This window comes from Zingiber officinale, chromosome 8B, assembly GCF_018446385.1.
Source record: "Zingiber officinale cultivar Zhangliang chromosome 8B, Zo_v1.1, whole genome shotgun sequence".
NCBI lineage: Eukaryota > Viridiplantae > Streptophyta > Magnoliopsida > Zingiberales > Zingiberaceae > Zingiber > Zingiber officinale.
In genome coordinates, this window is record NC_056001.1 from 49931772 (window position 1) to 49959398 (window position 27627).

Below are 27627 nucleotides of genomic sequence, written 5' to 3' on the forward strand. Positions count from 1 at the left end.
GATCTGCGCTTTCTGTCGTCCGTATTAAAAGAAGGGTAAAAATTAAATAGCATCCTTGATTATTATTTTTATTTTAAAAAATTAAAATAATATTAAAAAAACTATTGTTATTTCAGTGTGATGAATAAATAGCCTGAGGATTGCGAAGGCCGCGAGTCCTTTTCGGTGTCGTTGGAGCACAGTAAAATTTTACTTCCATATGTCGAGTACAGTGAGGGGTAAGATTTCCTTTGCGCGACGTGTCAGAAGATCATTAGTCGCCTGCGACTGCGACAGATCTTCGTCCATTTCGGGGGAGGCAAAACCGTCGTTGACATCGCGCCATTGACTGCCCTGCCGATTCTTTTAATTCCTAACCCGAGACTTTGGTTTGCGGAACCAGCACTCGTAGTCAACTCCTCGACGAGATTTTCTCCAAAGATTTCGACTGCCCCACCACCACCACCACTACCACATGCAGTTAAGTCAACTCTCCTCCTCCTCTCTCTCTCTCTCTCTTTCGATCACGCACACCACCACCTAATCCTTTTTCTTTCTCGCTCACTCACCATCCACTATCCGCCTCCTTTACCTTCTCCTCCTCCTCCGGCCGGCGCTCTTCGTTTCGGATTTCGCGAGATGGGAAACTGCTGCGCGAGGTTGACCTGTTTCTCCTGCTGTTGCGGCAGGCCCCCTTGCGGCGGCCGCCGCCGTCTCCGACACGTGGCAGATACCTCCGACTTCTACGATGAGTATTTTGGTCACTCGTTCTGCTACGTTCGTCCTGATTCGGCTTGCGGCGGCGGGGGCGGCGGCGGCGGATTCTCCTCTTCCGCCGCTGTCGCCCCTGCTGCGGCATCATCCAAGGTTCACCACTCGGAAGAGACGACCACCTTCCGTACTATATCCGGCGCGTCCTTGAGCGCAAACCCGTCCACGCAGCTCTCCACCGCAGCTCTCCTGGTGGACCCTGCCGGCGAATGCGGCGCCCCGGCCTCTGCTGCCTTCGAGAGCTCCACGTCCTTCTCCGCCTTCGCGCTCCAGCCGTTTCCCCGCTTCTCCGGGCCGCTTTCCGGCCCTATCGCCGGCGCTGCGGACAGAGGATTTATGTCCGGTCCCATCGAGCGCGGGTTCATGTCCGGGCCGCTTGATCACCGCGCCGCTCTCTTCTCCGGCCCCGTCGAAAATCCGCCTTCCATCCCCGCTCAGCTCCGCCGCAGTATCTCCCACAGCTTCTCCCGACCCCGCCGCCTAGCAGCCGCCACCTCCCTTCTCCGCGGCCTCACCAAAGCCATCTCCCGCACCATATCCTCCACCGTTCCAGCCGAAAGATCCATCAAGCCGCCCAAAGTTCCCGCCTTGGTGGCTGAGGGAGTTCCAATTCCACGGCCAGATTCGCCGGATTCACCGGCAGGCAACCTGGAGTGGGCTCAGGGAAAAGCAGGGGAGGACCGAATCCATGTCGTCGTCTCGGAGGAGCACGGTTGGCTCTTCGTAGGCATCTACGACGGCTTCAACGGTCCCGACGCCACCGATTACCTCCTTTCGAATCTCTATTTCGCCGTGCACCGAGAGCTCAAGGGGCTGCTGTGGGACGACCAAGAAGGCACTCTTTCCCATCTCCTCTCCAAGCCGCTCGGCGCCGTCCCTGTTTACCCCGCGGAATTCGGATGCTGCAGAGCCGGAGAGCAGAGCGACACTTGCGAGTGGCAAAGGGAGCACTACAATTCGGATCCTGAGGGCCGGCGCAAGGATCGGGAGGTCAACCATTCTCAAGTGCTCAAGGCTCTGTCTCGTGCTCTGAAGAAGACGGAGGAAGACTACTTAGACGTCGCCGACAAGATGATCACCGAGAACCCTGAGCTCGCGTTGATGGGATCATGCGTTCTGGTGATGCTGCTAAAGGGGGAGGACGTCTACCTGATGAACGTCGGGGACAGCCGCGCGATTTTGGCACAAAAGTCGGATTCTGATTTCTGGACTGCGATTTCGCCGGCGAAGCCCAAGCTGGATCTCCGCAAGATCAACGAAGATATCGCAAGCGATGTGGAAGTATTTTACGGGTGCCCAAATTTATCAGCCACGCAACTGACCGTCGAACACAGCACTTGTATCGAAGAGGTATTCAGTCAGTCGATCATCTTCTTCGACTTTCTTTCTTTCTTTTTTCTCAAACATCGATCGCTTTTTCACCTCCCAGGAAGTTCATAGGATCAAGAATGAGCACCCTGACGATTCCTCGGCGATCGCAAATGATCGCGTGAAAGGATCATTGAAGGTTACACGAGCCTTCGGCTCCGGCTTCCTGAAACAGGTAATCAATTAACGCTAGCTGCAATTCTCCCAAATTCCTCCGCAGCCATAGGCTTCAAATAAATATATGTTCTAAGAGATTCCTTCTCTTCAGCCCAAGTGGAACAATGCACTGCTCGAGATGTTCAGAGTCGACTACGTTGGATCCTCTCCATACATCACTTGCAATCCATTTTTATGCCACCATAAGCTTGGTCCCAAGGACAAGTTCTTGATACTATCCTCTGACGGACTCTACCAGTATTTTACTAACGAAGAAGCAGTCGCTCAACTCGAAATGTTCATTGCCACAACGCCTGAAGGGGATCCTGCTCAGCATCTGGTTGAAGAAGTCCTTTTTCGTGCCGCAAAGAAAGCAGGTAGATAGATAGATAGATAGATAGCTTAATTCCTGATACACAAATTGACTGGGAAATGGTGTGGAACCAGAGTTACTTAAGTTGGTGTTCTTTCGCAGGGATGGATTTCCATGAATTGCTTGAGATTCCGCAAGGTGACCGACGGCAATACCATGATGATATTTCCATCATTGTGATCTCTTTGGAAGGGCAAATATGGAGATCTTGTGCCTAAATGAAGGTGCAGCTGAGAGAGTAAAATTATAGAGAACCACAGAGAGCTAACAGCTTCTCTGTTTTTGTTTTTCCAAGTAGCCATTGTTGCATTCCGGAGGAAGCTTTGGAGGAGAAGACTCGGTGTTCATGTATAGTCCAGTTCAACTTCTGTGATTATCTATATATATATATATACATATATTGAATCAGATCGATTCGCTTGGTAAAATTTTCTACTACAATTCCACTATTTTTTCGGTCATCTCTCTCTCCCTCGTCAAGAAGAAGAAGATACTAATCTGATAGCATACATTAGCCACAGTTGGAACCCCAGAGGCTACAGCACGTCGGGAAGAAAAAAAAAAGTCAATTCGAGAAAGTCATGGGCGAGGAGTATGCACCGCCGCCGCTTCCTCTAAAAAATTGCCAAAAGTGCCGTCTCCTCATTCCTCAACTGTCGTTTCCTCTACAAAATCGCCTCAACTGCCAACCGCACCCGCTAGTCTCGCGCCTCCTCCTCCTCCTCGTCGACGTCGTCTCTTTCTCCACCAGCGTCATTTGCACAGCCGGTGCTTCCTCTACAAAATCTCCAAAACTGCCTCCTCCTCAACTGTCGCTTCCTCTACACAATTGCCTCAATTTCCAACCTCACCCACGAGTCCCGCGTCTCCTCCTCCTTTTCGTCGACGTCATCTCTTTCTCCACCGGCCTCGTTTGCACCGTCGTTGCTTCCTCTACAAAATTGCCACAACCTGGGCCACCGGATCCTCTGCCCCTGTTGTGGTTACTGGCGGTGGAGGAGGGGAGAAGTAGAGGGGCAGGAGAGAAGTAGAAGAGGAGGTGGTGATGACCGGATCGACTCTGGGATGGGGAAGCTTACTCGGTGTTGCAGGTGAGTGCTCTGGTGAAGAGTCGAAGGAGAAGGCCAAGGGGATTTTGAGATTGCAGGCTTCTCATTTGCTACCATCCACTCATTTCCGCCCCATTTTGAGAGGATGAAAAATAAAGATAAAAAATTATCAATTGATGGATTTGAAATTCATCCATCCTTTATTTTTTGCGCAGGTAAAAAGGGAAAGCATTTCAATTTTTGTGTCATTCATCTTTGTTTTTTCTCATCCGCGTTTAAGAGTAGACAGAGCACAAGTCTCGTAGTTAAGTGACATTAAGGATGATTTGTAATTACAAATGTAGTTCTAAACGTGAGCACACTTGTAGGAGGGGATGTAAATTTAACGTCTAGATTGTAGTAACTAGGGGTGCAAATGAATTAATCCGGCTCACGAGTTTTTTTTTTTTGAACTGGTTCGAATAATATTTATTCGTATTCGAATTTATTAAATTCAAGCCGAACTCGAACGTGTTCAAAATTTTTTTCGAGTCAAACTCGAGCCCAAAATATATTGTTCGATAGTTCGTGATCCTTAATATTTTATTAATTAAATATATATTAAATAAATAAATTTTAAACATTTCGAGTACCTATTTTCGAGCAATAATTCAAATAATTTGTAAACATATTCAAATCTTTCGAGTCAAACTCGAACCCGAGCCCTAATTCAAACCGAGCTCAAATTAAAATTTTTGAATTTTTCGAGCTTCGAATCGAGCTTGAGCTCTTCTGACGATAACACACGGGCATTAGCTAGTTCGCTACAAATAACCAATGTTTAGTTTTGTCATTGTATCCTAGGAAATAGACATTCAACGTAACCTCAAAGTACCATTGGAGCGGGCGAATCTATTTTAAGAAAAGTACATTAAACGCAGGTCTTGACATCTCACTATCCCACTCAATAGTCAAACACGTGACTTCTCGATTCCCACTCAAGCTTGGAAAGCACTCAAGACTCAGGGTTACTTGATCTCACTTCTCGACCAACTAAACTCCTCTCCCAATCACTCGACGCTCAAGCAGTGGCGACCCACTCGAATTCGGCTGACTCAACAGTCAACAGTCGGGTGATGCAATTTGCTCAGGTTGCACTTGGCACTTGGCACTCTTCCTACTTAGGCTCGGGAAGTACTCAGGTCGTTCGGGCCTCGTGACACTCGGGACTCAACATCCCACTCAAGAGCATTCCTCTCTCGAGCACTCAGTGCCCAAGTAGTGGCGACCCACTCGAACTCATCTGACTCAATAGTTGGCAGTCGGGCGATGCAACCCACTCGCGCTACACTCTCAACTTCTTACTCGAGCTTGAGGAACACTCGGGCCATTCAGACCTCACAACACTAGGGAGTACTTGAAGTCTCACTTAGGAGCATTGGGTGTGCCTCTCGAGAGCACACACGTACCACTCGAGAGTACTTGATCTATATTGATCAGCAACTTCAACTTGGGCTCAAACAAGTTCACTTAGTAATCCGACAAACAACTACACGATCGGCTTGAGCACTTGACAACTCGGAAAACCCAACAACTCAGCTTAGCAGTTTGAAATCATCAACTTAAATCATCTTAATTGAGATAAGTCTAAATTTGAATTCCTATAATTTTTAATTCAATATATTCCCGGTGTCTCCGGCAATGGGTCGAACAGGCTTATTACGTCCATGATTCACGAGGTATGAATGCCAAGGAACTGCTATATGTTTGAAGGTATGAGTTTTGATAGAGATGGTTTTTTTCTTAAAAAAAAATACAAATACATATACAAGTCCTTGGATATTTATTAGATCATTATATATATTTATCTTTTATTAAAAAAAAATCTATGTTTCCATTTTTATTTGTTTACTTTTCTTTACTCCAATTACAAACTTATATTTCCTCATATTCTTGGTCATATAATTTTTTTTGTCGACATCTCTAACAGATGTATGGCATGATATGATAGTGCTACTGCTATGGCGTGCTGGTGTATTTTTTAATTTGCCAGTGAATATCTATTAATTGAATGAAAGTTTTTTAGTATAAATATTTTCAAATCAACTCTACAAACCAATAATAGATCTAACATGACTAAATTCATATATTAATTTTGGTTAAAGGCTTAAAGGTGTTATGCAAATTATAGATTTTAAAAAATAAATAAATAAATAATTATAAATAAAATAAATAAATTTTTTAAAAAAAACAAAGAGATAAATGATATAGAGTATTTTATAAAATTTTAAAAATACTAAATAAATTAAAATATATTAACGATATAATTTTAAATTTTATTTATTTTGAAAGAATACATATCAAGACAAAACAAATTTTATAAGTTTTAAAATATTTTTTTTTTAAAAAAAAAGTGAAATGTAAAATAGGATAATTTTAACAAGTTATTTTAACGTGGTTCAAACCCTCTCTCTAATACTACTCTACGACCTAACATTTCGTTAGAAAGTCACTCGTATAAAATTCCTTTGTCAAGAAGGAACAATTGAAGAATAAACACAAGGGAAAGAAGAAACAAACAAACACAAAGAATAAAAAGCAATCACCAGTCATGATATTAGTGGTTCGAACCCAAATACAACCTTTTGTCACTGATGCCTATATCTATCCTAAAAGTGGAATACTTATCACCCATAAAAACTCACATCCAAAGAGTACTCACCTCTAAGACTTCCTTTGTCTACTAGGAGTTGTGTAGAACTTTTTGTGTGTTAGGTATTCACTAAATTTTATTGACCTTTTGTCACTAACTTTTATTGGACTTAAGTATTTGATTAATTTATAGCAATTGACCAAAGAGTGTAGGTAAACTTATAGAATTTTTAAAAGACACACCTAATTTTTATTTTTTCAAAAGCCACATTGAAGCTAATTTTAGGATCTATAGTACCGAAATAGTACTCTTATTTAAAAATGCAATATTAAAATGATTTCAAATATCACGGTGATATGTTAAAATGAAAAATTTATAATTTAAATATTTTTTTTTGAACAATTGCCGATTAATTTATATCTACTTGGTTTTTTTCAACCCATGGCCCGTAGTAATTTGTTAAATATTATATGCACATTTGATACACTTCATCTACGATTACGAACAAAATATTACTATAACTTAATCTCTTTTCAAATACATCGAAATTGATTGGTCAAACTCAGCCACTTATAATATAATTGCATCAAAAACTTCTTTAGGAATTTTGTTTATTTTGCATTTTAAAATGTATCTCCTTTTTTTTCCACTTATTTTGCATTTTGTTTATTTGGATAAAAATCATGCTGACGCCCTTATTTATAAATCATCAAAAGCATATTTTTTTTAAAAAAAAAAATCAAATGGCATCTAGCATATTTCTCATATTAAAAATATTCTTATTTTAAGATTGATAACGGCTAAAACGTGGTAAAGTAAATTATTTTTTAAAAAATCGACGTAGTTAAAACTATATATATAATACTTTTTAATAAAAGAAATTGTTTATCAAATTAATTAAAAAAAATTAAACTTATCAAAATTACTTAATGCAATTGCAACCATTAATTGGCTGCTACAATTTTATAATAGTCATTTACCAGTTGTGAGAATAATTTTATAGTGTTTTTTTTTTAAAAAATATTTGATTAAATTTAGAAAATTTTAATTAAATGTGAAACTGTCAAATAAGCGCCTCCTGTAACTGGTCCTATAGATATGTAGAAAGATAAATACAGATGTATAGCGTTGGTCCTATAGATATGGAAGAAGGTAAATATATGTACACAGTTAAAAATGCATGATCAAGATACTAACCTAGGTAATGATATCCGGAGGATCAAACTCTAAACCTCTCGGCCATGAAACAATGCGCCCCCAGCTGTGCTATACCCTGGGAACTAAAAATTTTTAATTAAGTTGGTAGATGATGCGACGAATAAGGTAAGTCGGGTTAAAGTTAAAGAGGTCGGTTGACATGTCAGTTAAAGTCAAGGAGTGTCAGCATTGGGGGTAGATCCTCTGGTCCATAAAGAAATGGATCAGGGGATGAACCACTTGTAATTGTGGTCATATCATGATCGCGATCCAACCGTAATTGGTTGTGATCCCTCCTTGAGTTTACCGTCCCGTCTAAGTTATAGTTTGGGTTGGGACGGATGGCTGGAGGGCACCAGTAGTGGGTAAGTGGCCAGGAAGTTTGGCGTCGAGTGGGGGGCGGCTTCGGGGTGGCCTCCGGGCACCACCCCGACCCAAGCTGTAACCTGGGGGTAGTGAACTAAGGGAAATATCACAACCATTTGCGACCATAATCAAACCGCAATCATAAGTAGTTCATCCCTTGGTTCACTTTTTTGTGGACAGGAGATCTAGGCTTGCATTAGGAGCAGTGCAGATTGTCTTAATCGAGTGGTCATTTGATCGAACCCTTCATCCAATCGGACCCTTTAGCCGATCGAACCATGGTTAGAGTTTTGAACCGAGTCAATACCCTCCGGAGCAAAGTCCTCTTCATCACTGAGGTAATTACCATGATAAATTATTCCGATCGAGTTATCTAGCCGAATAGACCTATGGTCCGATCAGATAAACTGAACACTTAGTTTGATCGAACTCAGTAGTCAAACTGAAAGCCCGAGCGGATGAGAAATCCCCAACATCTCCTAAATTCGACCTTGTGACTCTTGCAAGCAATAGTCGATCAGGCTTTACGAAGGACTTAGTCAATTTGCCATTTAAGCATATTATGGATCCCTCAACCCAATGACCTCATATCCATTTTTGGTATTTTGTACTACGGAGAACATAGGATATTCTGTATGCAAACTGTACACCAAAAGCTTCCCAGCCTGTCAAATGTAAGGATTCTGCATCCATTTTAGGAAATGTATCAGAGTATCTTTATGATTTGTTCTTTTTTGAAAGTGCTTTGAGATTCGTGCATAAACAAACAGTAACACTATAAAAGGAGGTTTTCATCTACCGGCACAGATATGCGATGCTATATAACTTTACATACTCATAACCATTGTTCATTTATTATTCATCGCTTTCAATCGCATTACTAATTTGAGCATCGGAGGGTTTACATCAGGATCCCTTCCTTGTCCCCGTTGCTAACACTTCTTTGGACACATAAAACCGTTCAGTCACTTTTTCTAGCTTGGATTCTTCACAAAGTTAATACTAAGGTTACCTACCTAGTATGCCTTCTCCATTGTTTACAGATAGGATGGTGGAGGTTTTTTTTTTTTTTATAAAAAATATTTTATATATAATATTTTTATATCAACTTAAATCGATTTGAATCAAGCTAAATTGATTTATTAATACGTTGTACAATACTTCGAAAAAATATTTTTAATGTTAAAAATATAATGACATGTCCTTTTATTTATTTTTTAAATAAACAATACCTTTTTAATAATTCTATTAATTTGGAATGCGAGATGGAACTAGGAAGTTTAATCACCACCGGTGAGAATACCTCCGTTAGATCTTCGAGAAGCCACACGCGGACGCGCGGCTTTCCGCCCTCGCTCGTCGTTCCAAAGTGGTGGAGGAGAAGCAGGGATCCGGCCTATAAAACGCCCCTGGATTCTCGTCTTCTCCTGGCCTCCGCCTCCGACGATACAGCGACGACCTCTCTCTCCGAACCCCGATCCCACTCCCTCCGCGCTCCCTTCCCTTCGTCGAGGTAAAGCCTATGCTTAGTTGCATTTTCCATGTCTCCGTTTGCGAGCGTGATCTCCGCGTATAACTTGATATCCCCAATTTTGATCAATCTTAGTATCGGCAGATGTGACAAAGGTGATAATGTGCAATGATGTTTTGACTTAGGCCGATCCTTCTTTTTCCCGATGTTGATTTGAATCAGTTTCTCAAATTGAAATTATTGAACTACTCGTTATACCAGTCTCCTGTAGTAATGCTGGTGAATTTGATGAAGGATTCGTTTTCATGAGGTCTTGTTAAGCATCTAAAAGAGTAGAGTGTTTTTAATGTGAGTAAACTTCGATTGACACAAGGTATTGAGAGTTTTAAAGCCGTTCCTAATTGCAAGGAAAATAAAGTAACACTATGATTATGAAACCTTAGAAATGGAATACTAGCATGTTTTTCTACTTGCTAATTGGCTATATTTGTCTAGTATTTTTATTTTTGGATTTTATACAAGTTCAATCGTTGGACAACTTCCATAATAGGGGAACAAAATGTCATCTTATTGGATTTGCAGCTTTCTTTGCTATCAGCTGCCATGCTGCTAAAGTTCCAAATTTTTTTACTTGCTATGTATGTAGAAATATGAGTGGACAAGAGGGAAAAGTTGCAACTCCAAAGCTGAATGAAAGGATATTGTCATCATTGTCCAAGAGAACAGTGGCTGCCCATCCTTGGCATGATCTTGAAATAGGTTGTGACCTAAAACAAAAAAGAGTGCTACCACTACAACTTAAATCTCATTTGATTCGTATCAGTATCTCTTGCTGAACATTAATTAATTTGTCTCTAGGTAAAGAGGCCCCTGCTGTGTTCAATGTGGTAAGCATTCTTTATTCCTTTGAACTGATAGCATGTACAAAATCAAGTAGCAGAAATGAATTATGTATTTTATGCAAGAAAGGCAAACTAATGTGAAGTATATTATGTTCATTTTATAAGAACTTTGAGTTTTTGTCACTTGAACTTGGCTGTCAAGGTGAGTGCTCAATCAACAAACAGGAATTTCTGATGACATTCTGTTCCATTTTGAGCACAAAACTCACCCTTAATTAAATTAAAATGTTGAAAGCACATCCATAGTAACCAACTTTGGTAGGCATTTGACTTTGATTCACTAGATTCAGGCAAATTAATCTCTTCTTTAAACCCTTCTTATCCTCCAACCTTTAACAGCTTGCAACAATTCTATTACAAAAACCTAAAATACTTTATTTCCATCTACTTCTTTGCCTTTGCAAATATTTGTAACCCATCTCATTTTTTAGAATATGTATCAATTATTATATGTAGGTCATATCACTAATGGGATTAGGTTGTACATTTTTTTTTGTTAAAAGATAAATAGTCTTCTGACAGTTCATCAATAACTCCATGTACAATGATAATGACTCATAACCTGTTTATGCTACTCGAGGATTAAATTAGCAGCATTGGTTTAGGCAAGTGAAAAAATGAGTTAAACAACTTTGTTTCATGTAGGCTAATGTTTAGATGAAAAGAATTCCTCTTAAATATGTTAGTTACCATTTTGTTTTTGTTTTGTTTTTGACATTTTATTCTTGGCTGTATATTAGAGGAATGATTTCCCAGAAGTGACAATGCCAAAAGTTCAACAATTTGCTAGATATATGGCATTCTCATTTTCTTAGAGAGTAAAGAACTTTTTCTGGGGAGTTCAAGTTTATTTGCTAGTATGCTCATTTAAAAGAACCAAAGGTGAATTGTGGTTAATCTAATTGTCAAAGATAAGTTAGTGTTGTGTGTCAGGCTGCCTCCAGTTCTGTTTTGTCAGGCTGCTTGGCCTGTTTTCATTTCTTACCTCCGGTGCATTATGAAAAATGACGGCCTCAGGCAATAAGAGTACATTGTTCACTTAGTTAAACTTTTAAATAAGTTTCCTTGTATGCAATAGGCCATAGACAATGAAATACAGCGTAAGGCTTGTATTGTTATCTGATGTTGATATTTCTTGTATCATTTTAATTATATGTCTATTAATCTGATGGTATTGAGTGATTTCACTTGTTATTAGGTTGTGGAGATATCAAAAGGAAGCAAAGTCAAATATGAACTTGACAAAAAAACAGGGCTGATCAAGGTTTGTTTATATTCTTCTAAAGTTTGTCAATATAAACAGTAGACAGTCAACAGAGATATTAAATACGTCATTACATATTCTTGTGTTAACTGTTCTGTTGATTTATCTTGCATTTGATGTATTTCCATTGCCACTGCCAGGTCGATCGGGTCTTGTACTCATCAGTGGTGTACCCTCATAACTATGGTTTCATTCCTCGTACACTTTGCGAAGACAATGACCCAATGGATGTTTTGGTCCTCATGCAGGTTGAACGGTGCATGTCTTTTTGTGTGATTTATTATTGTATTTTTTGTTGCATTAGTTTGTTATTACTATCTCCACAAATTGTGTTTACTTATCTTCGGTGGTGCTTAGCGGATTACTAATGTTTCATTTATGAGAATGGAGTTTGTTTAATGGATAGTACTCTTATTTGATTAGGAACCAGTTATTCCTGGGTGCTTTTTACGAGCCAAGGCCATTGGTCTTATGCCTATGATTGATCAGGTAAGAAATTGGATAGAAATAAAGTAAGCAGTGCTTTACTACTTGATGCTTTTTTACTACTTCAATTGTTGACCGACTTGACTCAAATTCAGGGGGAGCAAGATGATAAGATCATTGCAGTTTGTGCTGACGATCCTGAGTTCCGTCACATCAACGACCTTAGCGAGTTATCTCCCCATCGTCTTGCAGAGATAAAGAGCTTCTTTGAAGACTGTATCCTTTCAGGCCCATCTTTTAATATTTGCACTAAGCCTCTAGCACAGGTGTGATGAAGTCCTTGACAAGCTCTTACAGATAAGAAAAATGAGAAGAAAATGGTCGCAGTAGATAAATTCTTGCCTGCAAGCAGTGCTCAGAAAGCCATCCGAACCTCAATGTAAGCTTACTCAAATATTACGCACCACCAAACAAAGAATCCAATACATTTATGAAGATACCATACCCCAAATAACTAAATCCTTTAATTTCATGAAGTTGATCTAATCTATAATTTATTTATTTAACTATAACTTTCTTAGATTTTTATGTTGATAGCTGTTCTTAAATGATTAAGACTCATGGCTGGTTATGTCATTATAACTGTAGGGATCTCTATGTTGAATATCTACATCAAAGCTCGATGCAGTAGATTGGCTGCACAATTTTAATAGTTGCTATATAGAAATACCAAGGCAGAGGAACAAATGGTTCTTGATTAAGTTGGCAAGTATTGTGGCATCTACTATGCCTATTTATCTAAATAAAGTTTGCAAATCCTTTTTTTTCCTTGCTTTTGATTTAATTGAATGTATTGTCCTGAGATACCTCCGGACTTCGAGCATTTATTCTTTGTTTATTTAATGTTGTATCATGTTAGAAGGATAAGATACCCATCTCCATATTTATTTGTAATCCCCTTCTTTTGTATGTGCAACTTTTATTGTTGGAAGGATAAGAAATTCTAAGGATCATTCCTTCACCATTATAAAAGAGATTCCACTCCACTCGCTCAATCTATCTATTCTCAATTTATTATCGTGTACTTCTTCACGTTTTTTATTTTTAAAGTTCCAAGACTTTGAAAGTTTTCAGGGAGTTAAAATTTAAAATGTATGTATTTTGAGTAGAAGGTCATTCATTGTATTTTGAAAAAAAAATGATTACTGATAAATATAAATACTTGGGCAAGACAATATTGTGAAAGAATTCAAGCTTTGTCTCGACTTTGAAACTATTACTCAAATGGGTAAATCTACTTGAAAGCGTGTGTTGATAAAAAAATAAAATGGTTGATAAAGTAAAAGATAATTTTACTCATTTCCGTTTTTTATCGTCAATCCCATAATGAAATAAAAATAAATGAATCATGGTATAAAATTACTTCTTAGGTGGGAGGATATTAAATTTTTAAAGGAATGAATTCCATAAGAATTGATCTTTCCAACTAAGGAGGGACAACCACCTAAGAATTTGAAAAGATTTGTTGACAATTCCTAAAGGACATAGTCCATGTTGTTAAAGTTCAAATCTTCTTATCTGAAAAATATGGATCAGACCTACTCTCCACCATATTGATAACCTCATTGGATTGAGTCACCAACAGCATACCACACTCATCACTTAATCGGAGATAATTGGATCGAATAGATACAAATCCCGCAACAACAATTTTGAAATGATATATAAGATTATGATGACCACGTGTCCATCTTGTGTAGGGTAGATAGAGTAGTTCTCTGAAATCATTCCAATAGGTAATGATGTGGCGGAACAACAAGTGCCACGTAGCAGGTCTAGGACTTGATGAATGTTAATCCCGATCAATCCGATTCAAGACGGAGCTCGAATTAAATCGGCCTAACTCGTGACGAGCTCGAGTTAGAACCGGCTCTCTCGGGTTCAATTCAAGTCAACTCGGCACATGTCCAACCTAAGTCTAATCAGCCGACTAATGGCCGAGCTCAAGTCAGGTCAGCTTGAATCGTGTCTGAGTTAAGTCCGACTAACCGAACTTAAGACTGGGCTCAACCCAAATCTCGTCTAAGTTTGACTTGAGCATTAGAGCATCAAGATAATCTTGACCTTCTTCTAATTGCTTTTCGCTCCTTTCAATCGTCGATGTGAAAACCTTCGCCACAGTCCTTGCAACGCTTTGTCTAATAGAGTTGATTCGACGATTGCCAACCCGATAACCGCCTAATCTGATAAGAGCTACTTGACAAAAACTAATCTTAGAAGAACCATTCAGATACACATCCGACTTCCTGAAAGAACTCCATCACGGATACATCGAGGAGCCAACCCATCTCTCATCTCATTCCACATCATATAGTAATAAAAAATGTTGCATGACCTAAGGACTTTGAACCTACAAGGATCTTGTTAGACGATTTGCCTACTGTGATGGAATGACTCTATGACTTCCATACTTCATTGTACTATGATATTTAGAGCATCCATATTAATTATCCTAAATTAAATTTTTACTTTAAATTTTATATTTTACATTAAAAAAATATCCGCATCAGGTACCCTACTCATTCCCTAAATATATATTTTATGAATAGTTGATCCGACGATAAGAACATGGGACCCCCGTTCCAAGAAGTCAACGTTACGTGGAGGTCAAAAGGACTATCGGAGAAGGGTGGGCCGACCGGCCGACCGGAAAAGGTTGGACCGACCGGCTACCGGTGGCTAACTGAAGTCAAAGGCACCCCGACGGAAGTTAGGGTTCCGACGCTCATGTTGAACAGGATCGTACGGCCGAGCGGGTAGCCCGCTCGGCCGAAGAAATAAAGTAGCAATACTACGAACAGTCTTCACAGAGCACACTACCGGGAATCTCCTAAGTGGACCCCCACATATGACCGGCCGGACGTAATGGGACTTCTGACCAGTCAGACACTCGGCATGGGGTAAGGAGAAAAGGACAAGGAAACATCTTCTGACAGCGGGTATGCCCAACGAGCATGCCATAAGCAGGATCTTATGACAGAGGGTTTCGTTGTCCCATCAGAGACGTGCTCGGACTGTAGCAGTATGGTGTCAGGTAAGCTTGTCTGACAAGCCCAAGTTGAGGTATGGGCTGAGGACACGTACACGCCTCGGTATGTGTGCATGAGCCTCTTCGCAGCTCTATATAAAGGGCCTCACACTTCATTGGAGGTACGCATTCTACGATATTTGGAGCCACTTCTTTGTTGACCACTTGCCTGACTTGAGCGTCGGAGGGTCGTCGCCGGGAACCCCTTCCCGGCTTGACTTCTTTGCAGGTTCGCCGGAGTTCCGTGTGACCGGTCGAGAATCTACGTCAGCAACGAGGAGAGCGCCACGTGCCCAGCGTCCGTTGATTCAGCGTTCGGACAGGATCAATAGTAATTCTTTAAATTTAGGAAATGAATTCCATTTCCTAAATATTAAAATACTATTTTTCTCTCCTCCCTCTAATAATAAAAAATTTCTCTCTCCTTCCTCTAATAATAAAAAATTTCTCTCTCATCTATCTCTTTCCTCCATCTAATAATAAAAAATATGAAGGAAAGAGAAAAAATAATAAAAAATAAATATATGGCAAATTATAGAGAAGTTGATGGATCATGTAGTAAAAAATGAATATCTAAATTTAATAAAATAATTCTTTTACTCTAAATTTTAGATTTTAGATTTTAGATTTTAGATTTTAGATGAGGATACGGATGATTCTTATGTATATTTTGATATTAAACAATGACGATAATTATTCATTTGCTATATTTATTTTTATAACTATTATATTTTGAATTTTATTATTATTATTATTTTAAAATGGTGCAGCGATGGTAGGACAGTGAATTAATAAATAAATTTTCTTTAATATACCGTTGATCTAAAAAATAATAATTAATATTTTTCAATAAATTACCAATTTTTTTCATATATATTTTTTCCCGATGAACCGGGGTTTCGATTCGTCAAGATATCTAAACTTACGCATGTCTTGAGATTTGGTGGGCGGCTCCGCTCTGCCTGTTTTTGTCGCTCCGACGAGATCGGCATCCCGTGGCGATGCCGTGGGCATCGGGCGACGCCATCCCTTTCCGCAGATCGACGGAACCCCGATGTTTATAATTGAACTGGAGCCATCCCCTCCCGCCCTATTCTTATCATCCTCGTCGCCGGAGGAAACCATGCAATCGCTTCTACCCAATGGCATCTCAATCGCGCGGATCATCTACTGTCGCTCGCCGCTCTGTTTCTCAGCCTTCCATTCCACTCCCGTCGCCGCTGCCAAACGGAAGTCTAAATGGGATTGTAAGGTCAGCCCCCCATCTTGCTCAATTTGAAGACGTCCCCCCCGCTGCTATGATTGGATTCTAGGATTCCTGCATATTGTATGTTGGCTGTCTGTTTTGTTTCATCTGTCGTCCATCTAACTCGAGCAACGTTTTATTGTTCATGCCAATGAGATTATGTTGAGATGCAGGAACAGTTTCCTATGTTATTATCATATACTGAAATTAGGATTAATAGTCAGAGGTTGACATCGATAGACATACGAGTTGAGCAGCATTTTGAATGTTTTTCATTCTTACGGTAAAGATTGAAGCTCACTAGTTGCTTGAGACGTTTGCTAAGCAAATATCGTTGGTTTATAGACACTGGAAGATTTGTTTTTCGCCTAACTAGGATGTGGAAGACTTTATACCTTACGGGGCCTTTTGGCTAAATTCAAGTGATACGGGTAGACTATTGAGAATTGAATTATGAGTGACCAAGCACAATAGAGTGATCTTTACCTTATGAAAATTGACGAGCTCAATTTTCCATCAGATAGACCTTTGTAGAAGCAAAATCTTTCGTGAAGTTCTGATATCTTAAGTGAAGCAATTCCCTGAACAAAGGCTGTCAAGATTGTGATCTTGACCTTTTGATTTTTATGATGTTCCAATCCAAATAAGCCAAGACAATCCATATCCCATCTGGGTTTTTGAAACTGATTAGGATCTTACATCCAATCATATGTCCCATCATCATTCTTAGGTACAAACTTGAAGCATCATATTACTTTAATGATATTAGGATAGTGCAAAGAAAACTGTTTTTTATTTTTATTGTCAAATTCTAGGATCTTATGATCTACAGTTTGATCATGATCTGAATCGGTTGATCCTGTGAACATCTTACCATTTCTAAGCAGGAACTTGATCATGACAACTTGACCCTTAACATGTTGTATGCAACTGAGGATGACTGTTTGAAGGAAAAAAAAGATAGTGACACCAAATAGTAGATATACAATTTAAGCAATAACTGAGCATATTTAGATTTGATCACTTGGTTTAATGTACAACTAATTCACAGAATGAAAGTTTTGTTTTTATTAAAGAGATCAAAGGCATATATACTTAAAATATCTGAACCCCTACCACCCTAGAACCAATTCCATAAGATCACCATTCCTCTGAGTCTCTCCTCATGGAAACTGAAGAAGCCTAGGCTAACCCGGCCTCACTGCAAGATATCACTATGAATTCTTTAGAATAAATATCACGAGCTAGTGTTTTTGACTTCGTTAATGTGATTACAAATTAGCTGATGGAATTTGTTTCCCTATGATTTGCTAGAGTCTTGTGGCAATCCTCTAGTGCAAGTTGCCACTCTTCTTGAATATTCTTTTATTATTGTCTATGTCCTTGCAAGTGCTTATTCTGTAAACATGTATTTCACAGGCTGACAAATATGGGCCCAAGCCATCAAAGGTATGATCTAGACCTCCTATGTTTCTTGTAGTTCAATTTACAGAATTCTTTTATTTATCATGCAATTCATGTTCGTTAGTCATTACTGTGTGAATGGAGATGAAAAATAACCATTTTGAATGCTGTTCACTCACTGTATTCTGAGCTTTATTTGGATAAATAGTTTTACATTAAAGATGAAGGCATGAATCAAGTTGAGCCCACAAATTTTCTTGTACTGCATTTCTATTATCTAGAACCACAAAAGGGACTTTTATCATACCTATCTATCATCATGATTAGTAATGGCCACTGAAATATAAGAGTCCTGAATTTAAGTGTTTCTTCACTAATGCACTTGATAGACAAACCTTATTACTAAAAGTTCCTTCAAAAAGGGGAAAAATATTATAGCAGAGCTGCTTTCCAACTTAGTCATTCAGAATTTCAAGCCTTATTCTCAACATATCATACGTCATGGCTTTTCTAACTCCATGCATTTACCAGTCATATATCAGATATGCTGTTCGCCAAAAGCGTGCTGAAATAAAGAAAGCTCTTAAAGTTTATCTCTTTTATGGAAAAACATCCAAGCTGAACTTTCAGGTGTGATATGTCTTTTGAACTGTGGGATTTTTTTCTGTTAATCTTTATTATTATCATTTATATTTTATCGAATTACAATCCATGTGTATATAGGTTCCAGAATAACTTCTAATCTAAAAGTAAGGAAACTAGACTGATAAATATAAGACTAGGTAATGTGTGCCTATTCTTTCCAATACTCCTCAAATCGGGGTATAGGTGTCTATCATGCTCAGCTAGTTACACAGAGAGATAATTGAGCAATAGAGAGGTTTGATAAAGGCGTTGATGATTTTTTATTTGAAAGAAGTTTGTGACGTTTTAATTTTCATAGACGTGATTGCATCATGTATGAAGTAACAATGCACCGCAATGTGCTTTCTATGTTCACGGGATACTGGATTTTTGTAAGATAGATAATTGTTCATAATGCATATCAATTGGTTTCTTAACTTTAGAAAATTGTGGTCTTTAAGGAAGCATTTTGTCCACATTTCAAGTTGTACGGTTGTCATTGTCTTGTGCTTTGCTTTAATACTAGGTTGTGCTGTCACATTTTGCTTTTCAACATTATAATGTTGTCCCCAACATAGTATGAAATCCCTAGGTGGATTTTCTTACTCAATCCAACATAATCAACATTTAAAAAGACATTAATATTTAGTTGTCTACTCTTCTGGTAAAATATTTCTTGCTTCAAATATCTTTTAATGTATTGAAGAATCCTTATAACTTTAAGACACTGCCTCTTAGTGATACTTCTTAGGCTGCTTCATTGATTGATCTGTGGCATCGATTGAAAAGGAGATTTTTTAGGTTGGTTAATATGACATAGATGAGTTTCCTACTAGTCTTTAAGAACAAGATAAGTCTTCAAAGTCATTCTATTCTAACCATAGATTAGGATTTGCATAATTGGAGTCTCTACTATATTGCATCCAAGTTTACTGACGGCTTGCAAAATATTCATGCATACTTTCTTTGATAAAATGTTCTTTAAGAGCTATAAACAACTACAAAAGTAATGCAATCTTTTTCAATATTTAAAAAGAGATTTGTCTTCAAGATTTTTTTTTTGTTTGCCTATGATGCCCTACACATCTCTTCCTGTTTTAATAATATTATCAACATAATTTGTCAAAATTTGGATTGTAGTACTATGTTAAACAAAGGTTGAATGGTTTATTTTCCTTCACTTGAGGTCAACTTGAGTAACTCTTTGAGAGAATAGATTCGCACTTTAGTACTTTATTTAAGATAGTAAATTTAGTTTGCATATTTTACTCACTCTTTGAGCATCATAACCAAGAGATTACTTTGTATATCCCTCATTAAGAAGGACTCTACATAAAAAATGCATTAGGACATCCATTTAAAATATCCCTCAACTTAGATTTATTGCTTGGGAAAATATTGAATTAAGAAGAGCAACATGTGAGAATGTCTCAAAGTGGTCTACTCCCTAGGTATGCTTGGAACAAGTTTTACTTAATAGTAATTAACTTTATGATCATTAAGAAAATACTTAACTATGAATACACATTGATAAGATACACTTGATGTTATAGCAGAAGGATGGAAGAGCATGCATTTCATGCATGTCATGTTTCCAAAATGAAGGAGCAATAGGCAAGTCAATATCTAATGGAGGATTTGATGTTTGCAAAATTGTTGGTGAAAGCTGAGAATTTGAAGATGCCTCTATATGATAATACATTAGTGGTGGAGTGATGAATCCATCTAATGGAGAGGTGAATTTGACTGGTTATGATAATGGTATTGTTTTAGTTGACAATAAAGAAGAGTCCAAGAAATATGGCGAAGTTTTAAGAAAAAGGTGACATTAGTAGCAATAAGACTAATACTAATAAGTTACTAGATTATAATTTTTTTTGCTCTTTCTGGTATGAGAGTGCCTAATAAAGATGCAAGTAATGCTAGGATTAAGTTTGTTATGTCCGGGTTAATATAAACAAGGGATAAGTAATTAAACATCATAAGGCCTGCAATATCAAGATTCCAATATATACATTCAAGCACACCATTTTGTTTTGATGTGTAGGTGTATGTGGTTGGTAGATGATGCCTTGTAAAACATAGAAAAAAGTAAATGTTTAATGCATATATTGAAGATTATTATTATTACATAAACTTTTGATATAGTTATCCCGCCAATCGATTGAAATTTGGATGTTGGTTTCAATTGGATAAGGTCTTCTTCAAATGACTGACTAGTGGAATCACAATTGTCAATTGCTAGTCAACTAAGCCTGAACAAAAGCCAAACAAAAACATTTTGTTCGAAGCAAATTCAGCCTTAGTCAACTCAGTTCATTAGTTGATTGAAGTCAACTTCTAGTAGACTAAAACTTCAAATACAACCCTGAAACACACATTGTTTCTTGGTTGAGTCTTACACCTAAATAGGAATCTACCTAAATTCTAGTATAGACCACTTGACTCTCACAACTTGCTTAAGAGTTTCCATCCATAATTTGACTTTGCAACAAAGGCCATTTCCTACTAGGTTACTCGTCTCTCAAATGTATCAAGCTTACAACTTGCCATCCTTCATGCTTCACCTATGTAATTTACCTCCTTCTGAATGTCATAAACATTGCCAACTTGATACTCCTTGTCCGGTGGTCCCTTGGATGTCCTTTTCCATCCTTCTTCGCTCCAGTGCACCTCGAGCTATCGATCCAACTAACCTTTGTTTGTGTTTTACAAAGTCTTGCAAAACTCAATGCACACATACAAGTAGACTTAAATTGAAAACTTTGCTTAACATATCAAAACAACACAGTCAAAGCGGACCACTAGGGCACGATTGCAACAATGATGTGTGCTAGGGTTGCATAAAGGATTCGTGCAAAGGTGTTTAACACGTACAGTGAAATAAAATATCAACAATAATTGTGGGTGAACTTTGCTATAGGAACCAACTAGACCGAATAGAAATTTTACAACTTGAAATTCTTCATGTTAGTGTTTTAAAATTTTGGATAAAAATGGTCATGAGGGAGCAGAATAATCACACGTCCGGGGAAGGGGGTTGGAAGTTGTTGCGAGAGGGTGTTAAATGAGGGGATCGGGATAATGGACCTAGTTGCGCCGAGGTAGAGAGGGAATTGGAGTGTGGTGGCTTGGGAAGGAAGAGGTTGTGAAGTGAGCTGGGCAGACGAGATAATCTTGTTGGGGGGAAGGGCACAACTAAGTAGGCTCTGAATTACAATCTTTATATATAAATATATTTATGGACTCTAAAATAATTAACTAATCTAGAAATAAGAAAACTGCACTAAGTAAATACAAAACTAGGTTATATGTGTGTATTCTTTTAAGAATTTTTATATCTTGTTGCATTCTACTTGTTAAAACTCATGATCAATTTGACATTTTATTGCATTGTTAAGAATAATCAAACTTTTCATTGCTTAAGCTTGCTGATGTCTGGAAATTTCGGTTAGGATGAAAGCTTCCGTGATTTTATAGGTGGAGCTAGAGAAACTTTTAACACTGAAAACGGTGCTTATGATTTTGATGCCACTTCAACATCTGGAAGTGGAAGAAAAGTCAACTTTCACAGTTCGTCATGCAGTGGGAAATGCAAGCATGGAAGGAGCAAAGGTGAGTTCTTTCTCTTAACCTTTCAGGCTGGCGATGTCCTTTGAGGTTTAATGATGTCAGCAGGCAGAGTTCAGTCATTTGGAACTCATGATTGTCTGTCTGTTATTCTCAAATATTGTTCTTAAGGACAGCACAAAGGTTAAGTTTAGGAAATTGCTAGTGCATGAGGGTCAATATGCCGAACCGTTTTTGTTTGCGGACTGATGGTTGTCTGCATGTTATGATGTTCAAACCCTAACCACTTGTTATAAAGCTGCAACCTTCCTATTATGTTGAAGATAATACCATCTTACTGGATCACTTAATACATATTTGATGATGTTGCTTGAGTCGATCTCTATCATGATGGCAAAAGGTGAATACGCTCGCCCCCAGGCCCCTGCCAACTCGTCCCAGGGTTAACACGGAGGAGGTAAATCACGGGCGACTACTAGCCTTTGGAATAGTGACTAGCACATAAGGAAGACATTTATCTCGGCTTTGCCGAGATAAGAACCCCAGACTTCATGAGTCGATCTCTATCATGATTGAATGTGAGGAATTCATATAATTACTGATATTCAATTAACTGAATTTTGAAGTTCCAAAGAAATTAATTGAGCATTTAGTTTCTATATACTGTGTTTGCAGCAATCATGTTTCTGAATTCTGGTAGGTGATGCTTCAATAGTTTGAATTTATCTTCTTTGCTGTCATGTTGATCAGCACTTTTTTCATAGGATCTAGATAGATTCTTTGACTTATGAGATAATACAACAGTCATACAACCTTCCTCATGAGTTGATAGATTCCTGGTAGTGATCAAGAAGTCAACGAAATCAAGCTGCTGGATTCCATGTTCGTCATAAAGGACAGAATTTAATCAAAGCCTCAAACCAAAATCCTTCTCCTGAATCATTTGGTTCGGTAACAGTTTTCAATAACCAAGGGAAAAATGCGAACTATTAGTTTTACTTGTGGAAATTAGCACACTCCCCTTAGCTTCTTGCCACTAAACCTTTATTGCACTATTGATCCAACATAATTGATGGAATACTTAGTGATGACTGCAAAGAAGCAAATGAAGGAAAAAGTCAATGATGCAATGCCATTCACGCTTTGGAAGGCACATTGTCATTCATGCTGCAGATAAGAGCAAATGGCGCAATTGCATTCATGCTAAGTGATAAAGTTGACATTAAGGGTGTCAGAATGATATAGTAGAGCACTTGCCATTCTGGTTGGCATTCTATTTTAGTTAATGCAGCCGATGCAAGCCCATTTCTCACTTACTAGTGCATACAATTGCTATAGCAAGGAAGATATATCTCTATCCCCGAAAGATCTACTGGGCCTAGCCATAAGTTATTTTGTTGTGAAATATGTATGACCTAGCTAATTTAAAAGAGCTAAACTGCTTTTCCTTACTTGGTTGGCATAAGGGAATGAAAGAGTAAGGGCTTGAAAGGAAAGAGAAAAAACAAACTCAGAAAAGTAGCTAAAGGGATAAAAACTAGGGACAGGAATCAGAGGACAACCAACTCCATGCGAGGGAGATGAGAGTTGAAGATGAAAACAGACAACCAACATACCTTGTTTAACAGAAGTTGGCTAAAGGTAGCTGAGATGGAGGAAGGTGAGAATTAGTTGTCCAGAATCACCTTGGCTGTTAGGCTACTGTAGGAGGTCATCAAATGAGGTCCCTTAAAACATGGTGCCTGCCCTATCTTTTTAGTCCTCAGAATGAGCTCATCCAATAGTAGAGTTCCATGAGTCAGTCTTCAAGTAAATCTAGTTTGCCCATGCCATGGGCCTCGATTGTTAACTAACTTGACCGGCCACATGTCACTTTCCCATTCATTACAACCTTGATACACAGATTCACTATACACACTATTGATAAACCACCATTCCCACATGGCAACATCCTACTGGCAGCTGGAGAGGGTAATTTTACCCACATTACTGATGATTCTGTGAATGTTTTATCCATATGACCAATGGTTGTTCTCATATTCAAAGGGTGGTTTTGGAAGCCCATTTGATCTTCTAGAATATTTTCACTAGCTTTAGATTTGGGAATGTCGAGCATCAACTACCAATTGTATTGTTGCAACTAAGTTGTAGAAGAGCTGTTTTATGTTATTTTGTAATCAAAATTTTGATGTGGTTAGCCTTGTTTCCTTAATTATTCTCACATATTGCAAATCATTTTGAATCATAAACAAACAAGTATCTTGTATCTTTTGCTCTTGAAGCTGACTAGATATTCTTGAATAGGCAGACAGAAGGGTTTTTATGATGAACACTATCGTGAACATCCTGAGACGATCTACGAAGCTGACTTTGGTCGATTCAGAGGTTTTAGCTGGTCACAGGAGGCATGGGAAAATTTTCATTTTAATAAATCAGGGAAGCAATTTGAATGGAAGGATGAATCCAAGCGGGAGAGAACTAGGAGTGCATGGAGTGGAAGTGATGATGACGATGAGTCAACTGATGTAGGCTTACACTTGCATAGGGTTACTCTTGGGTTACCACCAACTGGCCCATTGAAGTTAGTTGATGTCAAAAGCGCGTAAAATCTCTCAAACTTTTCTTGCAAGCTCCGGTTCCCTTTTTTCATTTTACTCAATCAGACTTTGTTGCATGCAGTTTTAGGGTTTCAGCTCTGAAGTGGCATCCTGACAAGCATCAAGGCCCTTCACAGGTCTGCACTTATGTTAAGTTTTTAAACTTCTATAGGTACACTTCTTTACCCTTAAGAAAATGGTATGAATCAATTGCTCCTGATTGTTTGCCTACACATGGTTGCTGGACCAAATTTGAACAATTGCAAAATTTTTTCATTCCTTCGATTTTTGGTGCAATCTACATCTGCAGCCAACTCCAACTGTTTAGCCTCTTATACCTATTATTGGATACTATAAAATGCAAGATAAAGCTTGAATAGTTGGTTAGAGATGAGATTTGGAGAGCTAAAGTAGTGAGGGATGCTACAGAGTTCTGAAGATTAATGGAGTTGAGTGTGCATAATTATCAGGTAAATAAAATGAGAGTAGGGACTTGGTAATTCTTGTCTGTACTTCAGTAATTTATAATGATCCTGTCTCACATCCTTCAGTTTTGCCATGAAAAAAAAAAATTATTTAAAAAGATAATTTAGAAAGTATTTTCACAATTTCGAAACTATTTTCACAATTTCGAAACTCCTGGGGACATTTTGAAAAGGAGGTCAACTTTGGAGAGTAAAATAAAATTTTCCGTGTGTTAGTGACCCTTGATTCTTCTGCCATTAACCATATCAACATCCTCATTGTGATGCAGGCTAAAGCAGCTGAGAAATTCAAGCTGTGTGTAGACGCATACAATTCTCTGTGCAGCGTCCTCAAGGCCACTTGAGCTGGGACGACATTGGATTTATTTATGTTTCGACTCAGATGGAGTTGGAGCATCATGATTAAACTTCATTTTTTTCTCCTTAAATATTGATTCTTTTTCATAAGCTGTAACTTAAATTCATGCCCAATGAATATCTATAACCCTTGTTTTCTGTCCAAGAATCACAACCTAACCTTCTCAAAGTTCTGAAATACTTTTTTTTTTGATATTAGGTAGATGATCTAACCCCTTGGTTCGTCTATCAGGTAAGTCCGAAACACAACTTATGCATATTTAGAAGTTGGCTTTTAGAATATTTGTCTCTATTGATATTCGAATATTAGTTCTCTAAGTTGTTCCTCCGAGTGTTTTACCACTGATCCACATTCTTGGGGGCTTTAGAATGCTTCATTGTCTTACTGTTTCAGCACAAATTTCAGGTATGATGATCCTGTTGTGAGCTTGCCCATTGTTTGCTGTAATGTCGTAGTATGTGGCCTTGTTAGTATTCCTCGATTGATCAAAGAAAATGAATGCTTGGAGATGTCTTGGATGTCCTAAGTGATGCGTTTTTGCTTGGTAATTATAGAACAAAATTGATTGCATCAGTCAACTGATTCAATATTAATATAAGAACCCTATCCATAGTGGTGGTTGTTCATATGTTCATCCAATCAACTTAAATCTACTAATAGTTAATTGTTTGATCCCCTAATCAGCTCAATTGCTTTCCAATCGACTCCTCTCGATTAATGTTTAACGATGATAATGGATTAGTGACTGGTTCCCTTGTATCCAATAGTTAACTCACCTGAATAACCTGAATAACCTTTGACTCTTTCATCACTAACATGGTGTCAATCAAGTCCCGTTGCTTTCGCTTAACTAATTAAATTCTTCGCTACAAGCTTATCTTGTAGATATATAAAGTTAGACGATCATTCTCGATTGAAGTTAAGCATATCAGTCTACTCAAGCTACTTCAGTCGATTATTTTTCCATATAGTCAACTCGAGCTAGAACAAAAGCTCTTTTTGTTCTCAAGCAACGAACCGTTTGATTATATTGTCAAACATTGCTAACTAGTCGACTGCATGAATATGCATATCAATAAATTGATCATGTTTGACCTCATGCAAATATGTCATCTTTGACCTAGAATACATGTTCTCTAATTGAATATGCACCTACGTATAAGGCATATACCTAAAAACCAAAATACAATTCTTTCAAACGCTCATCACACATCTTCAAGCTGATCTTATTCTATACCTCAAGATCTCCTTGACAAGCCTCCAACCTTCAAGTCATGCTTGATCCGGATCACTTGAACTGACATCTTTTCTAAGTAGATGAATTTGGGGACTCTAATTCGGAGATTTTTTACTTGATCCTCCTTTACTTGGGACTTCATTTGCTAGGAATTCCAACTATGAAGCTTCTATTTACTAGGAGGGTCTACCTCCTAGACTTCATGCTTGATTGGAAGTCCTCCTTGTCCTATTTGTACTTCACCACAAACTCACTCTTCGTGACTTCATACCTATCAAGACCCCACCTCTTGAACGTTCACCTGTCAAACTTGGCCAAACTGTGCATGTAGTTATTGTCAAAATCCTACATTTGTGCATTTGACATAAGATCAAATTAGTTTTTTTTTCTCAACTTCGATAAAATTCTAATAGTTCGGCCAACCACATCAAAAGTAGACTAACTGAAGTATGACCACATGAATAACATCTCCCTTAAGTCAATCTTCCTAGAGGTCAATTGCATCTCAATTTCCCCGATTGCACTAACACATCATCATCAACCATGAGACAAATGCCTTGATAGGGTCACACTTATCATGTACAAATAAATAATTGCTTGACTAGCACTTCCCAACCAAAGCAAAAATAGTTACATCAAGCTCTAACAACAAAGGATGTATTACAAAATTGGTGGTTATATAATGCACAGAGCATAATTGATTGTTGCTTGAGCTAGATTGATTAGATTCTTAATATCTTAGCTATGGAGTTGATAGTATCAATAACATTGATGATATGATTCCAGAAAGTAAAAAAAAATGATTATAGGATATCTTCTCAAACACAAATTATTGGAGAATATCCATCTCATATTTATGCATTAGGTTGAACAGTTTGCTAAATATTTTAGTCTAGAATGGCCGTTAGATGATAGGTTTTGATTGATAACGTTGATTGTTCACATGAAAGTTGAATTTGTATTAGGACTAATCAAAATGTAGAGCTTGGGTAGATGATTCGAATTATTCATGTTTTCAAAATCTCATGATTTTTAGAATTTTTACAAGTTGTCTATAGATTTGT

At 38.1% G+C, this 27627-nt stretch overlaps 3 protein-coding genes across 5 annotated transcripts; all 3 read left to right on the forward strand.

The window, feature by feature from the left end:
- The first annotated feature begins 244 nt into the window (after positions 1-244).
- Positions 245-3055, forward strand: LOC122016596 (probable protein phosphatase 2C 4). The gene is made up of 4 exons (XM_042573951.1): positions 245-2100; positions 2180-2293; positions 2387-2651; positions 2750-3055. The coding sequence occupies exons 1-4, from the start codon at positions 619-621 to the stop codon at positions 2863-2865; spliced, it is 1977 nt and encodes a 658-aa protein (XP_042429885.1). The 5' UTR covers positions 245-618; the 3' UTR covers positions 2866-3055.
- Positions 3056-9243: 6188 nt separating this feature from the next.
- On the forward strand, positions 9244-12944 carry LOC122016406 (soluble inorganic pyrophosphatase-like). Its single transcript, XM_042573689.1, has 9 exons — positions 9244-9404; positions 10009-10121; positions 10221-10249; positions 11463-11528; positions 11669-11776; positions 11952-12017; positions 12110-12230; positions 12312-12393; positions 12603-12944. Exons 2-9 carry the CDS (start codon positions 10013-10015, stop codon positions 12643-12645), a joined length of 624 nt encoding a protein of 207 aa, XP_042429623.1. The 5' UTR covers positions 9244-9404; positions 10009-10012; the 3' UTR covers positions 12646-12944.
- Positions 12945-15941: 2997 nt separating this feature from the next.
- On the forward strand, positions 15942-25827 carry LOC122017845. Of its 3 annotated transcripts, XM_042575551.1 has the most exons (8): positions 15942-16294; positions 17708-17737; positions 18224-18322; positions 21772-21931; positions 24191-24488; positions 24566-24620; positions 25525-25557; positions 25732-25827. In XM_042575551.1, exons 1-8 carry the CDS (start codon positions 16097-16099, stop codon positions 25735-25737), a joined length of 879 nt encoding a protein of 292 aa, XP_042431485.1. In that variant the 5' UTR covers positions 15942-16096; the 3' UTR covers positions 25738-25827. The 3 variants fall into 3 exon arrangements, with proteins under 3 accessions (XP_042431485.1, XP_042431484.1, XP_042431486.1); XM_042575550.1 differs by lacking the exons at positions 25525-25557; positions 25732-25827 and adding an exon at positions 25238-25494; XM_042575552.1 differs by lacking the exons at positions 25525-25557; positions 25732-25827 and adding an exon at positions 25238-25494 and having other exon boundaries at positions 24191-24484.
- The last annotated feature ends 1800 nt before the right edge of the window (positions 25828-27627 follow it).